This window comes from Papio anubis, chromosome 19 (assembly GCF_008728515.1).
Source record: "Papio anubis isolate 15944 chromosome 19, Panubis1.0, whole genome shotgun sequence".
NCBI classification, from domain to species: domain Eukaryota; kingdom Metazoa; phylum Chordata; class Mammalia; order Primates; family Cercopithecidae; genus Papio; species Papio anubis.
Genome location: NC_044994.1, coordinates 3487095 through 3502038, shown reverse-complemented (window position 1 = coordinate 3502038; position 14944 = coordinate 3487095). Strand labels below are relative to the sequence as shown.

General features: G+C 36.8%; 1 protein-coding gene across 4 annotated transcripts in view; it reads left to right on the top strand.

Moving 5' to 3' along the window:
* Positions 1 to 14083, top strand: part of VAPA (VAMP associated protein A) — a 42893-nt gene extending 28810 nt beyond the window's left edge. Inside the window, exons 5-7 of one of the 4 annotated variants that reach the window (XM_003914149.4) lie at positions 951 to 1085; positions 6767 to 6940; positions 10435 to 14083. In XM_003914149.4, coding sequence (XP_003914198.1) covers positions 951 to 1085; positions 6767 to 6940; positions 10435 to 10593 — 468 coding nt within the window. In that variant the 3' untranslated portion in view covers positions 10594 to 14083. The remainder of the gene's footprint in view (positions 1 to 950; positions 1086 to 6766; positions 6941 to 10434) is intronic. The other 3 variants (XM_017951524.3, XM_003914148.5, XM_017951525.3) reach the window with 3 other exon arrangements.
* The last annotated feature ends 861 nt before the right edge of the window (positions 14084 to 14944 follow it).

The following is a 14944-nucleotide window of genomic DNA, read 5'->3' as shown; positions in this document are numbered from 1 at the left end:
CAATTAGTGGTAGTGGTTATTTTTTAAGGATCAGATGTGGTTTTATTATTTTTGAAGTTTTATGACCTATTCAGTTCTTTGTGTTCACTTCTAAAAAATTTTCGAGGCCTTAACACTGACATTTTCTGAATTTCTTAAATGTATTGCATTTCATTTATGTCCTCCATCTGACATTTGAAGGTGACATATTTTCTAGAAAAAAATACTGGTTTGTTTTAATGAAGACTGAGGGGCTGTAAAGAACAGGGATGTCAGGGGTCTTATTATAAAGACATTTTATGGTTGAATATACATTATTTTCTGTTGAGACAGAGAACAAATGGGATATCAGTAAGTATAATTAAGGAATCCTTTTCCTGCTTGTTTGTATAATACAGTATTGCTTTTATCTATTAAAGAAATTTGAAAAGAAAGGAAGAGAACTATGGAGTTAATGGTTATGTGAGTCTTTAAGTGTGTTTATTGGCCTGGGATGTGTGTGAGGGCGTGAGTGTATTAGGGGATAGACTTTAAGTACAAGAGAGGTTTATAAAATTGTTCAGATTGAGTGTTATCAAAGGTAAGAAGACATGAAGGTGCTTGTTTTTCAGATTATTGACAATTATTAATTAGTAAAAAACATTAAAAGCCACAAAGAATTAGATGGTATTCATTTTAAAACAATGTAAGGCTGGTATAAATTTTAATGAAGTATGTACATTTATTAGGTGCACATAATGCCATTAGATTATAACTAATTTTGTTTGGGAAATATAAAAAGCGAGTTCAGAAACTACTTTTGCTTTAACATAGCTATTACTTACTAGTATCGTTTCTTATGCATTAATGCATTTTTATGAAGTGTTAATGTTTTAGAGCCTAATGGTTTCTGTGTTAGTCATTCCCAATATCATGCAGAAGAAATCAGAGTTCGGTGAGAATCTGAGAATATGTTTCCCATGCCATCTCAGGGTATAACTCCACCAGGGAATGCTCCGACTGTCACTTCAATGAGCAGCATCAACAACACAGTTGCAACACCCGCCAGTTATCACACGAAGGATGACCCCAGGGAACTCAGTGTGTTGAAACAGGAGAAACATAAGGTTTGTTATAGGGAGCTAACAGACTTAGGAGTCTACTAGTGTTAATGATTAAGTTAAAAATGTAGATATCTAGCAGATAAGTGGTATTGTGTGTGTGTTATATGAAGTAGATAGAATTGAACTATGCCTAAAATTACAATAAAACCACAAAGCACTTAAAAATCTTGCACACAAACTACTCTGTTCTAAAAAACTTCTGAACTTACTAAAATCTCAGTAGTGAGCAGGACAGTATAAGTGTGAACTTTACGAAGTTAGTGTAATTTTTTTCTTTGAGATTTGGGGGGCATACTCTTTTTTTTTGAGACGGGGTCTCACTCTGTCACCCAGGCTGAATTCTCCCTCCTTAGCCTCCTCAGTAGCTGAGACTACAGGCATGTGCCACCATGCCTGGCTAATAATTTTTCTGTTTTTTTGATGGAGGTGGGGTTTCACCATGTTGGCCAGGCTGGTCTCAAACTCCTGACCTCAGGTGATCCGCCTGCCTTGGCCTCCCAAAGTCCTGGGATTACAGGTGTGAGCCACCACACGTGGTCAACCCTACAGTTTTAGCAGATTGTTTATACTTTGATTTGCTTTTGCATATGATATGCATTACTAAGGCTTTAAAAAATTACTGTTTAAATGTTTAATACTTTTTTGTTTTTGTGATTGGGAATAATTTACTTCTGGGAATCATGATCCTAGAGAAACAGTAAATTGTTGTTTAGGGTGGGAAAAAAATTTCAGGTAACCTTGTTACTTAAATCCCGTCTCTAATTCATAGGTTAAACCCTTAATTCTGCCTCTCACGGTTTATGACAGTACTCTTGACTTTAGCCTCTTAACTCCTTTTATGTGTGTCTTTATCCATCACTCATGTTAGTTGTAAGACTGTAGCCCCACGTTTATGTCCTTTTTCTCCTTTGTTCTTCCCAAGGCTTCTTTGCAAACTTGTTCTTGTATTTCCAATTCCTAGTTCCCTCTTTTTCTAATTAAACCCCAGTAGAAATACTTGGAATATTAGAACTGAAATTCTGATGGTCGTTAGAAAAGAATAAAGAAGTACAGTCATGCATCTCTTAAGGATGGGAATATATATTGAGAAATGCGTTGTTAGGTGATTTGTTGTATGAACATCATAGAGTGTGCTTAAAAAAACCTATGTATGGTATTGCCTGTTGTTCCTAGGCTACAGACTTGTGTAGCCTGTGGCTGTACTACAGTGGTAAGTATTTGTGTATCCAAACAATCTATAGCAAGCTCTTTCAACCTGCAGCCTGCTACCCACATGTGGCCCAGGATGGCTTTGAATCCGGCCCATCGCAAATTCATAAATATTCTTAAAACACTATGAGATTTTTTTTGGTGATTTTTTTTTTTTTTAAATAGCTCATTAGCTATTGTTAGTGTTAGTGTATTTTATGTGTGGCCCAAGACAATTTTTCTTCCAGTGAGGCCCAGGGAAACCGGAAGATTGGACACCTGTGACTATACACAGAAAAGGCGCAGCAAAAATATGGCATAAGAGATTAAAAAAAAATCGTATACCTGTATACTGTGAATGGATTTTGCAGAACTGGGTCTGCAGTTTCGGGTGGGTCAGTGAATGAGTGGTGAGTGAATGGGAAGGCCTAGGACGTTACTATACACTGGAGACTTTATAAACACTGTACACTTAGGCTACATTTGTTAAAATTTTTTTCTTTAATAGTTTTAGCTTTGTGTAACTATTTTCATAAACTCTAAAATTAAAAATTTTGACATAACCTAAAGCACAAGCACAGTGTATAGATACATAAAAATATCTTTTTTATGTCCTTATTCTATAGGCTTTTAAAAATTTTTTAAATAAGATTTTTTAAAAAACTTTTTTTGTGAAGACTAAGACACGGCACACACATCAGCCTAGGCCTACACAGGTGCGGAATCATCAGTATCACTGCCTTCCATCTCCACATCCTGTCTCCCTGGAATGTCTTCAGGGACAGTAACACGCATGGAGGTGTTATCATCTGTGATAACAGCGCCTTCTGGAATACCTCCTGAAGGACCTGCCGGAGTCTGACTTAGAGTTAACTTTTTGTTTTCATAAGTAGAAGGAGTACATTCTAAAATAAATGATAAAAAGCATAGCACAGTAAATACATAAACCTGTAACATAGTCATTTATTACCAAGTATTCTGTATTGTACATAAATCATGTGTGATACTTTTATATGACTGGAGTACAGTATGTATATTTACACCAGCATCACCACAAACATGTGAATAATGTGTTGTAAGACCTCACTAGATAATAGGAATTTTTCAGTGCCATTATAATTGTATGGGAACACTATCGTATGTACGGATCATCGTTGACCAAAACATCATTATACAGTGCGTGACTGGAGAACTCATAGATGGAGGATTACTGCAGATAGGCTAAATAGTGGAAAATGGACAAGGCTGGTTTATTGTTTTATTTTAGTTGATACACACCTTGACTTTCCAGCTTATCCTAAATTGCAGTGTTAAATGTAAGGGACTATGCATCAATTTACTAAGAGTCACAGCATGTTGAAGCCCTCTAGTTTGCTTGTTTCATGGTTCTCAGAAGAACCAGTCTTCTCTTTCTGGACCAGTTTGAAGCAACTCTAAAGAAACAAGCTGTTTTATTGGAGCCAAACCTCACTATTAGAGGTCCTGAATGGAAGCATATACTTAGTTACACCTGCTTAATTTCTTCCATCAGGCTGTTCAGATTGTCACTCCACGCATGACTCAAACCCCACCCTTCCATCACACTTCCCCCATTTTTAACTCCCAACTAAGATTAATATGCTATATTACATATACATATGTAACATATGTATATGTAAATAGATTTTCTTGCACCTATTATGTATGTTGACTGGTTTGTAAGGGGCCTAGCTAGTATGTGATATAACTTATTGGGCACACTTTTGAAGTGTGTTTCAGCTTCACTATATTCTTTGCATTCTAGTTTCTTTATGCTCCACAAATTGGTTATCATTTATTCTCCTTTTTGTTATAAAAGTAGTATAACTTTTTTTTTTTTTCTTGAGACGGAGTCTTGCTCTGTTGCCCAGGCTGGAGTGCAGTGGCGCGATCTCGGCTCATTGCAAGCTCCGCCTCTGGGATTCACGCCATTCTGCTGCCTCAGCCTCCCGAGTAGCTGGAACTACAGGCGCCCATCACCACGCCCGGCTAATTTTTTTGTATTTTTATAGAGACAGGATTTCACCATGTTAACCAGGATGGTCTCGATCTCCTGACCCCGTGATCCGCCCTCCTTGGCCTCCCAAAGTGCTGGGATTACAGGCGTGAGCCACCGTGCCTGGCCGAGTATAACATTTTTAAGAGAACATTTTAAGAAAAATCTAATTGTATTTGCTTAAATTCTAACCTAATTACAAGTCTAATTCTATTAGAATTAGAAACATCTAAATCTAATTCCAATCTAGTTATCTTTTTATGGAATATCTTCTTATGGATGTGTTATTTAAAATTGGAAAGAATGGAAAGCTGCCCATCAAATGCTTAACAAAAGTGAAATGTTTAATTTTGGCAAGGCATAGAATAAAATATTTAATGATACATCATTTAAAATGATTATTAAAAATGCATATAAATGAATAAGCAAATATGTATGCCCAATTTTATAAAATGTGTGTGGAAAAATAGTAATGTAAATAATAGTTTTGTTGATTTCATGAGATTATGGGAAATGAGTTTTTCCCTTCCCCCCATAATTTAAAATTTTATGCAATGTAAAGAATTTAAAAACAAAAATCTAGTTGTCAAGAGCTTGATGATCTTTGTTTTAGTTTTTTTTCTCTTTGGTGTTGACCCCATGTATGTCTTTTTATCCCCCTTTTGGAGACAGAGTCTCACTCTCACCTCGGCCGGAGTGCAGTGGCAGGATCTCGTCTCATTACAGCCTCCACCTCCTAGGCTCAAGCCACCTCAGCCTCATGAGTAGCTGAGATTAGAGTTGCACACTACCATGCCTGGCTAATTTTTAGAATTGTTTTTTGTAGAGACAGGGTCTTCCTTCTGTTGCTTAGGCTGTTCTTGAATTCCTGGGCGCAAGCAGGCCACCTATCTCGGCTTCCCAAAGTTTTGGGATTACAGGCATGAGACATGGTACCCTGCTTCATCCTCTTAAGTTTTTCGTCAATTTTCTGGTATGGGTATGATACTTTTTCCCAATTCTTAACCGAAACCTGGAAGTTCTTCTGTTGCCATATTGGTGGCCATTGCCACCTCCTTTATAAAGGAAGTCAGTGTGCCAACTTCATTATCAAAAGTTGAATTTGTGTTAGGATAGAATTTGACCACACTGAAAATCATTTTGAAATGAGTTCTAACTACTATTAAGGAAAATAATAGGAAAATGTATTGGCAGGGTAAGATATATCTGAAGCAGTGTTTTAATAGTAGAGGTGGCTATTATTAGATTGGGGTGGAAGAGATTGGGGTGAAGAACAAAAAAGCTGGCAAGAGAAAAACTCAGAGAAAGAATTGAAGTATGCTTCTTTAATTTAAACCTTTCTTAACTGGGAAGCTTGAAGAAAAATGGAAGAATCTGCCGACAGGTCAAATACATACTGTTGTTAATTAGAACCTCATTATAAATTTTCATTTTTAAATAGATTTTACATGGATTTAGGCATAGTAATCAAATCACATCCCCTTCATAAGAGGAACAAGTTTTGCCCTTTGAGCAAACAGTCTGTTTATACTTAATATAAATTTGGCAGCTGGGATGGTGTGGTAGGTGTGCAGCCTCTGATAAATCTTATAAAATGAGTATTGTGGAATGCCATAAAGTTGATTTTGTACATGTCTTTGTTAGCAGTTTATAGCTGAAAAAGCAGATTTTATCTAAAATTATTTTAAAGCAAGTAAAAATTTAATTAAAATGAAAAAACTTGTTACACTAATACTGCTACTATGTGTGGTGACATAAATGCTGTTAGAGTGAAGGATGTTGGGGTACTTTAGACCACAGGCTGAAGAATATGTAGATGCTGTCATAGATGTTTATCTCCAGGCCTTCAACACTAACTTCAAATGGTTCAGTGTTGGTTAGGATTAAGATTTTGGGGCTCATAGTCTTCAGAGCATGCTAATTTTTACTGTGATGTTGAATCACGTGAATTAAAGCAAACAGCATTACTAAGATGATAATAGAAGTTAGCTTTTTTGGCATGTTTTTTCTTAGGTAGTTTCTAATTTTATTGGAATGATTGCAATAATATCCCCCTGCGCCCCAGAACCTTATTTGAATTGCAGAACCAGAGCACAGAAAATGATCTTCGTATTTGGATTTTGTTGACGTCAGTCATTCAGCATACTGTGATTGAATAACTACTCTTGACCAAAGTGCTGGTATTAGGGGTAAATACAAAGAGAGATGGCTCTTGCTCTCCCAGCCTTTGAAGTGTTATAGGAAAGAACTTGAACAATAATTATTAAGATACGTAATAAAGTGCTATGGTAGACGTACATACCAGCGGTTATGGGAATAGAGGGAGTGGGCTCGTTATTTAGACTAATCTGACTGCTGACATGTACTGATTTAGGCCTTTTAAAGAGTTTTTCATAAACAAAGATGTAGAATTTATGTTTTTGTTTGTTTAAAACCTGTAAGAAGATTTGGTAAAAAAAATCTCAATATCTTTGTAATACAGAATGACATGGAACCTAGCAAAACTGTTCCACTGAATGCATCTAAACAAGATGGACCTATGCCAAAACCACACAGTGTTTCACTTAATGATACTGAAACAAGGAAACTAATGGAAGAGTGTAAAAGACTTCAGGGAGAAATGATGAAGCTGTCAGAAGAAAATCGACACCTGAGAGTAAGTTCTGTTGGTTGAAAATAAGTTGATTTAAATGAAGGTGTAGGACATGTGAGTGTTATTAGGCCATTTTAGCAATTAGTTTTTAAATTTTTCCTTGGTCAGTTCTTTCTTGTTTTCCCCAATTTGATTATGTCCTGACCTTTGCTCCCCACCCTACTCCTCTCTTAAAAGTCTTCCTGTGGTTTCTCATTGCCACAAGTTCCTTACCTTAGCACACATTCTAATCATTTGTGATCTGGCCTGCAGCATTGCCAGCTTCAGCTCTTGTTTCTCCTGTCCTTCCCATTTTGTGCCCCAGTCACACTGAACTAGGATTGTGTTGTCCCACATCATAGCCATTAGTCACCTAGGACTGTTGAGCACTTGAAATGGGATTTGTTCAAATTGAGCTGTGCTGTTGAGTGTAAAATACTGATGTTGAAGAGTTAGTACAGAAAAAGGTAAATTTTTCTTTTTTTAATGGTTACATACTGAAATAGTAGTTTGGGTATATTGGGTTGAATTGAATATATTATTAAAATGAATTTTACACATTTCTTTTTACTTTTTAAATGTACTATTGGAAAATTTAACGTTACATATGGGGTCACATTTGAAGCTCACATATTGGCGTGGGGCAGCGTTGGGCTGGAGTATGCTGGAGAAGCATCTGTTTATCACCCCTCTTTTGCTTTAGTGTCAGCTCTTCACTGTGACTGGAAAGGCTCAGAACCCTGTCCCTCCCGACACAGCACATACACATATTAATGTCTTGCTACTATATTCTTGTTGATTTTTCAGTATAGCGTTTGCTGGGACCCTCTCCAAAAGAAAAAAAAAATCGATTTGTCCTGTCTGCTTTGTGCCACCACTATGCCGATTGCATTCTACTGCTCTTGTTAGAGGCCTTTCTCCCTCTAGTGGGCAGTAATTTCCTTGGGGACAGGGGCAGTGTTTCATTTCTTTCTGCATTCACTGTACATGCGTGTAGTAGTCATATATTTGATTGAATAAATGGATGGTGAAGGAGGACTGATTTGAATATGTGTGAAATTTATGAATAATACTTGTCTTTGACAAGTAATTGTTTCAAGACCTGAATTCCTATATGTTGCTCTTTAGGCTTTGTCTGAAGCTCTTTGCAGCAACGTAGATGATACAAAAATATATGTAACTAAAATAAGCTAAATGATGGGAGTTATTTGATTATTCCTTTTGTTAGGTGTATATAGGAACTGCACTCTGAACACTGTATCTTAAGTCGATCTGTGAACTCCTTTGCTGAAATGCTTTTTAAAGTGAATTTTTGTGTCTCTTCATGTTTGATACTTCATAGTACCCCTTTGAGGGGTACCCCTCTGCTTCCAAGTGCTTGTCTGGATAGTGGGAAGAATATCTTTATTTCACACCTACACACCATGGGTCTTTTAAAGGATTTTGTTGGTTACTTTTACTTGATCTGCCATGACTTCCATAGTTCTGTTCTTTGATAAAGATGTGCTCCTTAGGGTGCTCAATAGATTTCTTTCAAAAGCCACTGGTTACCTCTGGCATGGAGGGGAGAGTGTAAACAGTAGGAGTGACAGGTGGGGCAGGTCTGGAAAATAGGAAGAATGAACCAGGGAAGTGAGAGAGATATTATTCCTGGTTTCTGCTCTTTGTATGCTAATGTTCTGTATGAGATTTTATTTGAGAGATGATTCTGCTATTGGAAAAGTAAAACAAAACTGTGCTGGGCACGGTGGCTCACACCTGTAATCCCAGCACTTTGGGAGGCCGAGGTATGTGGATCACCTGAGGTCAGGAGTTCGAAACCAGCCTGGCCAACGTGGTGAAACCCCTGTCTCTATTAAAAATACAAAAATTATCTGGGTGTGGTGGTGGGTGTCTGTAATCCCAGCTACTTGGGAGGCTGAGGCAGGAGAATCACTTGAACCTGGGAGGCAGAGGTTGCAGTGAGCGAGATCACACTGTTGCACTCCAGCCTGGGCAATAAGAGCAAATCTCAAAAAAACAAAACAAAATAAAACAAAAACCTTGGAGACCCACTGGCTTACAGAATTTCAGACCCTTTAGCATTTTATACACAGGGCCATCATAATTTTTTGCCATGTTAACTTTCTTGCTCCTGTCTGTTCACTATCCGTTTTAATTCCCCTAGCCCTGTGGTTCTTAATTCACACTGCATGTGAATCACCTAGTGAGCTTTAAAAAGTTACAGTTTACCAGGCCTTCCCAAGACCTAATGAATCAGAATCACAGGAGTATTAAAAGTTCTGTAGATGCTTGTGATGTGTAGCTGAAACCGAGAATTACTACTGTTTTTATATAGAACTAATTAGCATGAGACCAAAAAAACCCAACTCCAGAAAATCCAGTAATGCAAATAAAACTGTGCCATTAGGTGTACTCTTTTAGTTAGTGTTTATTTATAAGCACAATAAAACAATCATGGGAGAAAATATTGCCTTGCACTGAAAAAAGTAAACTGTCCTGCCATTCGTCAGATTGGGTAACAGACACAGATAAAGACAACTGCATAGTTAACAGGTCTTAGTATTTTTCCCAAGGCTCACATTGCACACAGTGTCGTAACAACCTCCTGCCTGGAGTGACTTCTGCTTTCTTCTGAGAAACCTTGTCCTCTAAGGACATAGTGCTGTGTGAAGCCATGTCAGCAAGGAGGAAGCAGTCAACTCTGGACTGGAGGATCTGTCGTTGTGACACAGAGAAGCCCCCTCAGTTTCCATTCCAGGTGCAGAGCTTCAGATAAGGGTTTCCTACATACATTTCTCATCTAAATTTGTAGTTCCTGAAGAAACAGTATTCTTTCTCTGCTTTGCAGTCCAGACCTGGTGCTATCCCTTTACACACAGCCCTCTGCTTTGCTTTAAGCATGTGAAAACACTGTTCCTTAAATTTCATGCTAAACCGTTTCCTTCCCCCAAAATTCTGTGATAACCGTATCTCTGTTTTTGGCAAGAATACCCTCTTGTGCCTCTGCTGTTTCGGTTCCTTAGTTGCAGTGGGTCAGTAAACCCAACTGGCAGACTACGGGTCTGGTAGTTTTTGACTGGGCTAGGACAGATGTAACTGATTTTAAATACCATGGGCCGCCTTGGAAGTACTCTTCTTTAATTATGTTTTTAGTGGAATTAAAATAAAAGGTAAATATAGCCATATCTGACTTTTATTTTTTAGGAATACATTTCTCAGCTCCAGTTTTAAAAAATCAGTGTTATTGAGGTATAATTTATATCCCATGGAGACACCCACTGTGAGCGTACAATTCACTGAAATACAGAACTTGATAACTGTCACTGTAGGTCAGTTTTAGAATGTCCATCACCCCCGGAAAGTTTCCTTATGTGGTTAGCAGTTAATCCCTGTTTCTGTCCCCAGCCATAGGCAACCACTAATCTACTTTCCGTCCCTATAGATTTTTAGCTCCAGTAGTCTCATTAGTATGCTTGTTTTTAAAAACCTCTTTTGTGTGTTTGTTTTTTTCCTAGGATGAAGGTTTAAGGCTCAGAAAGGTAGCACATTCGGATAAACCTGGATCAACCTCAACTGCATCCTTCAGAGATAATGTCACCAGTCCTCTTCCTTCACTTCTTGTTGTAATTGCAGCCATTTTCATTGGATTCTTTCTAGGGAAATTCATCTTGTAGAGTGAAGCATGCAGAGTGCTATTTCTTTTTTTTTTCTCTTGACCAGAAAAAGATTTGTTTACCTACCATTTCACTGGTAGTACGGCCCGCGGTGACCATTTTTTTGTGTGTACAGCGTCATATAGGCTTTGCCTTTAATGATCTCTCACGGTTAGAAAACCCAATAAAAACAAACTGTTCGGCTCCTGGACAAATTGTATAGTACCAGATCATCACTAGCAGATGTCAGTTGCACATTCAGTCCTTTATGAAATTCATAAATAAAGAATTGTTCTTTCTTTGTGGTTTTAATAAGAGTTCAAGAATTGTTCAGAGTCTTGTAAATGTTATTTTAATAATCCCTTTAAATTTTATCTGTTGCTGTTACCTCTTGAAATATGATTTATTTAGATTGCTAATCCCACTCATTCAGGAAATGCCAAGAGGTATTCCTTGGGGAAATGGTGCCTCTTACAGTGTAAATTTTTCCTCCTTTACCTTTGCTAATATCATGGCAGAATTTTTCTTATCCCTTGTGAGGCAGTTGTTGACTGAGTTTTTCATCCTTACAATCCTGTCCCATGGTATTTAACATAAAAAAAAAAATAAAACTGTTAACAGATTCTTGCTCGATAGCTTGTCTGTGTCTGTCGTGTTATTAGAGGGGAGTCCACTATATATGGTCACTTGAAATTATGATGCAAAGGTTTGTCTTGCATTGAAACCCTCTCGGATATTACAGTGTTTTTAATTGAAAGTCCTAATTCTGTTCAGGAAAGGAGTTGATTAAATTTTGAGGTACTGCTGGTATTTTGGGAGATTATAACCAGTTTGTTTTCAAGATAACGGAAAATAAGGTCCATGAGAATAGAAGTTACATGATTTCAGTGAGCTGACATGTACAGCATGGCTGTGCTCCATCTGATTTTTACCCCATTCTTAAGTTCTGAGAGTATGTTCTCAAGGAAGATTTAACTCTCCTTGGTTTTAAAGTACTTTTTAACCAGCCTAGTAAGTCTTACTACTTTTCATAATATTTCATAATAGTTAAAAGTAGGTGTTTTTTCCTGCCCAATTTGGCACTCAAAATAATGTTCATTATGGAAGTTTGGTAATACTGAGCAAGCCTGTGGAATTTTCTTTATGAAAAATGATTTTGTCCTTTGCAAATGTTAAACCATGTGAAACACATTTTCAGTATAAGTATGTGTTACAGGGTCTGATATTTCCTGCACTTAGGTTTGTCCTGTGTCTTCATTTATTCTTACTAGGATAGAAAATGTTGGAATCAGAAAATAGATCCAGTTTTTAGCTACATACAATCTAGTACAAGTGATTTTTTATTCTTAAACATAGGTGTTATTTTTTTAAAAGATGCGCTCTACCTGAAAAGGAAATTGGATTTTAGAACTGGATGTGGTGAAGTATTTTAGGCCCAGATCTGTGTACACATTTTATAGAAGAGTGAAGTATTCTGAAGTATTTTGGTTGCCTTTTCATTTCAACTGTGTTTTGAATTTGTCAGATGATACATACATTGTGTTACTGTGTGCTGTGGTATCTTTTATAAAACCTCTTGCTTGTGTGCAAGTTGCTAAAAAGAAACACAAGTAATGCCTATCCATTACTAGCATGCTATGCTGCAGGTCATATTTCCATTGCTATATGCTTTACTGTTTTTGTGAAAATCCCCTCCTCCCCTTTTCCGGTAACTGGAAAAGCATGCTAAAAAGAGTCTTATATTTTCACCCCATAAATGGAGAATCAGTAATTCCTTGGCTTAAAGCTCTTATGTAATCAGTATTATTGGTGATAAATAATCAAGTTTGGTATCTCATAGCGATCTTTTTTTTAAAGAAATGAAGTTCTTGAAAATTTAGCCAAATTCCATTTTATGGGAATGCTCCTTAGAATTCATTTTGTTCAGTCCCTTTGTTTTATAGTTGAGAAATCTGAGGCCTTACGAAGGTTAAGAGAACTTTCCCCATGTCTCACAGGTAGGTAGAGGCAGAGCTGGAACTAGAAATCTGTTCTGTTGACTCTAGCTCAGTGTCTTTTCTGATAACTTGAAAATTGTCTTAGTTTGAGAGATGGCTGAAATAATGAACATAAAATGCTATTTATAATAACAAGTATATGTGACATTTCCTATTGTAAGACTACTGCCGGCTTACTGTTGAATAGTTTGGTTATAGTGTTTAGGCTAGACATGCTTCCCACATTGGTAATAAATAACATTACAAAATACAATGTATTTTTAGGTAGGCATTGTATAAAATGCATTATGCCATGGTTGCTTTTGAGATAGATTGTAGTCTGGGTAGCATCTTTAAAATGTATGTGGGCTTAACTTGTTCATATCAGGAGATGCTCTGATTGTATAGATGAGACTGTTTCTGTTATTTTTATTGCTGTATGAAATGTGATCAGATTATTTTACTACCAACAGTTATAGTTTGAAACTGTGTTAGTTGACTGATAATATGATAATATAGAGATTAAATTGTCTTCATTCCTTACATGTTTAGAAGTTTTTGCTTTATCTCCCTGCTTACTTGTATATGTAAGCATGAGGGAAATACACTGTTGATAATACTGAAATTACAGTCAAGTAACTAAGGCCTTAAGTTCATATGTGACACTGAATGCACTAGCTTCCTTTGTTCTATAACTAATGTACCTTAACTTCCCTCATTCTTGTATTTACAAGATACTAAGAAGTTATGTTCTGAGTGTGTGGTATGTTCCCTTAAAAAAAAATGACACTTGGAAGAAAAATGTATGAAATTCAGAAATTCCGATCAAAGAAAAGTAATTTTCTCTCTTTCTTTCTTTCTTTTCTTTTCTTTTTTTTTTTTTTTTTGAGACAGAGTCTTGCTTTGTTGCCCAGGCTGGAGTGCAGTGGTGCGATCTCACCTCACTGCAGCTTCTGTCTCCTGGGTTCGAGTGATTCTCATGGCTCAGCCTCCTGAGTAGCTGGGATTACAGATGTGAACCACCAAGCCTGGCTAATTTTTGTATATCTAGTAGAGACAGGTGTTTCACTATATTGGCCAGGCTGGGCTCAAACTCCTGAATTCTGCCTGCTTCGGCCTCCCAAAGTGCTGGGATTACAGGCGTGAGCTGCCACACCCAGCCAAGAAAAATAATACTCTTAAATATTTAGCTCAGATGTTCACCTAAAGTTGATATTATTTGGTATGGGAATTACTTTTGAACTGTAACCTTTCAGATGATACCACTTTGAAAACAAGTTTTAACAGGTAAAAATATAGTTCTTGAGGGTGTATTCCCCACTTGTGATCTTCTGCCACTTTAAAGACATTCAATTAATAGTTTTCCTAGAGCTTTGCATATTCCCATTCACAGATTTTTTAAATTTCACCTTTATTAGTGGGAAGGATCAATGCTTACCATTTGGAAAGACAAAGATCAGAAGGTAAATAAATTATCTTTATTTTCTAGCTTTAAAGGGAAATTAAACTATTCGTGAATAAACTGTTTAAAAATGTGAAGTGTCCTTTTCCTTTTCACAATACAAAAAATTTCAACAGATTGTGATGGTTTGTGCATTTATATCCTGTTAAGCATTAATAGCTAATCACTGACTGGGACTTGCATTCTGATGGCAGATAGTCTCTTGCTTAGTGAGATAGAGTTAACTGTTTTGTAGTAGGAAGTGAGAACAGCTGATTTTTCATTCCACATTTCATAGCCCACTTTTGGTAGATTACAGCCATGCTTCTTCGCAGAAGCAGTGACATCTTGGGAATGAATGCCCAGCCAGTCCTGGGTTGGTGCAAAGAAGTATAAACATACATCACTAGGGAAAAAGAAAGTTTGTCTTCCCCTTCTGACACAGTGTGTGCACTTTAGGCAATTTTTGGAAAATATGAAAAATTCCAAATTCTGCCTTTCAGCAGCATCAATTGCTAGGAACATTTCATTCATTTCCCTACAATATTAATGTTCTTTAAGCATAATCACTAATTATAAGTTGTATCCTATTTTTCTCCAACTTAATTTCTGTGGTTTATTGAAAACTAAGTATAAATGTGACCGCAAAAGCATTTTGCTTTGTTTTTATAGTTACTTTCTTGAGGTTATGGACATTTTATAATGTAACACTTGATTGGCCTGGCCTCTTGACAGTTCCCTTCTAGTTACGCATACCCTCCTATTGCCATATTTCTTGTTTTAAAACTCAGTTTCTTGTTTTCCAGGTGTTCCTATGTATAACACCCATCTTGAAAGAGAGTGTACAGGAAGTTATTCAGATAACTTTTGTAGTAGTGATATTCAACTATGGCAGTACATTAACTCATGTGATGAGCTTAGGAACATAAAAGATAATTGTTGCTTGAATAGCACC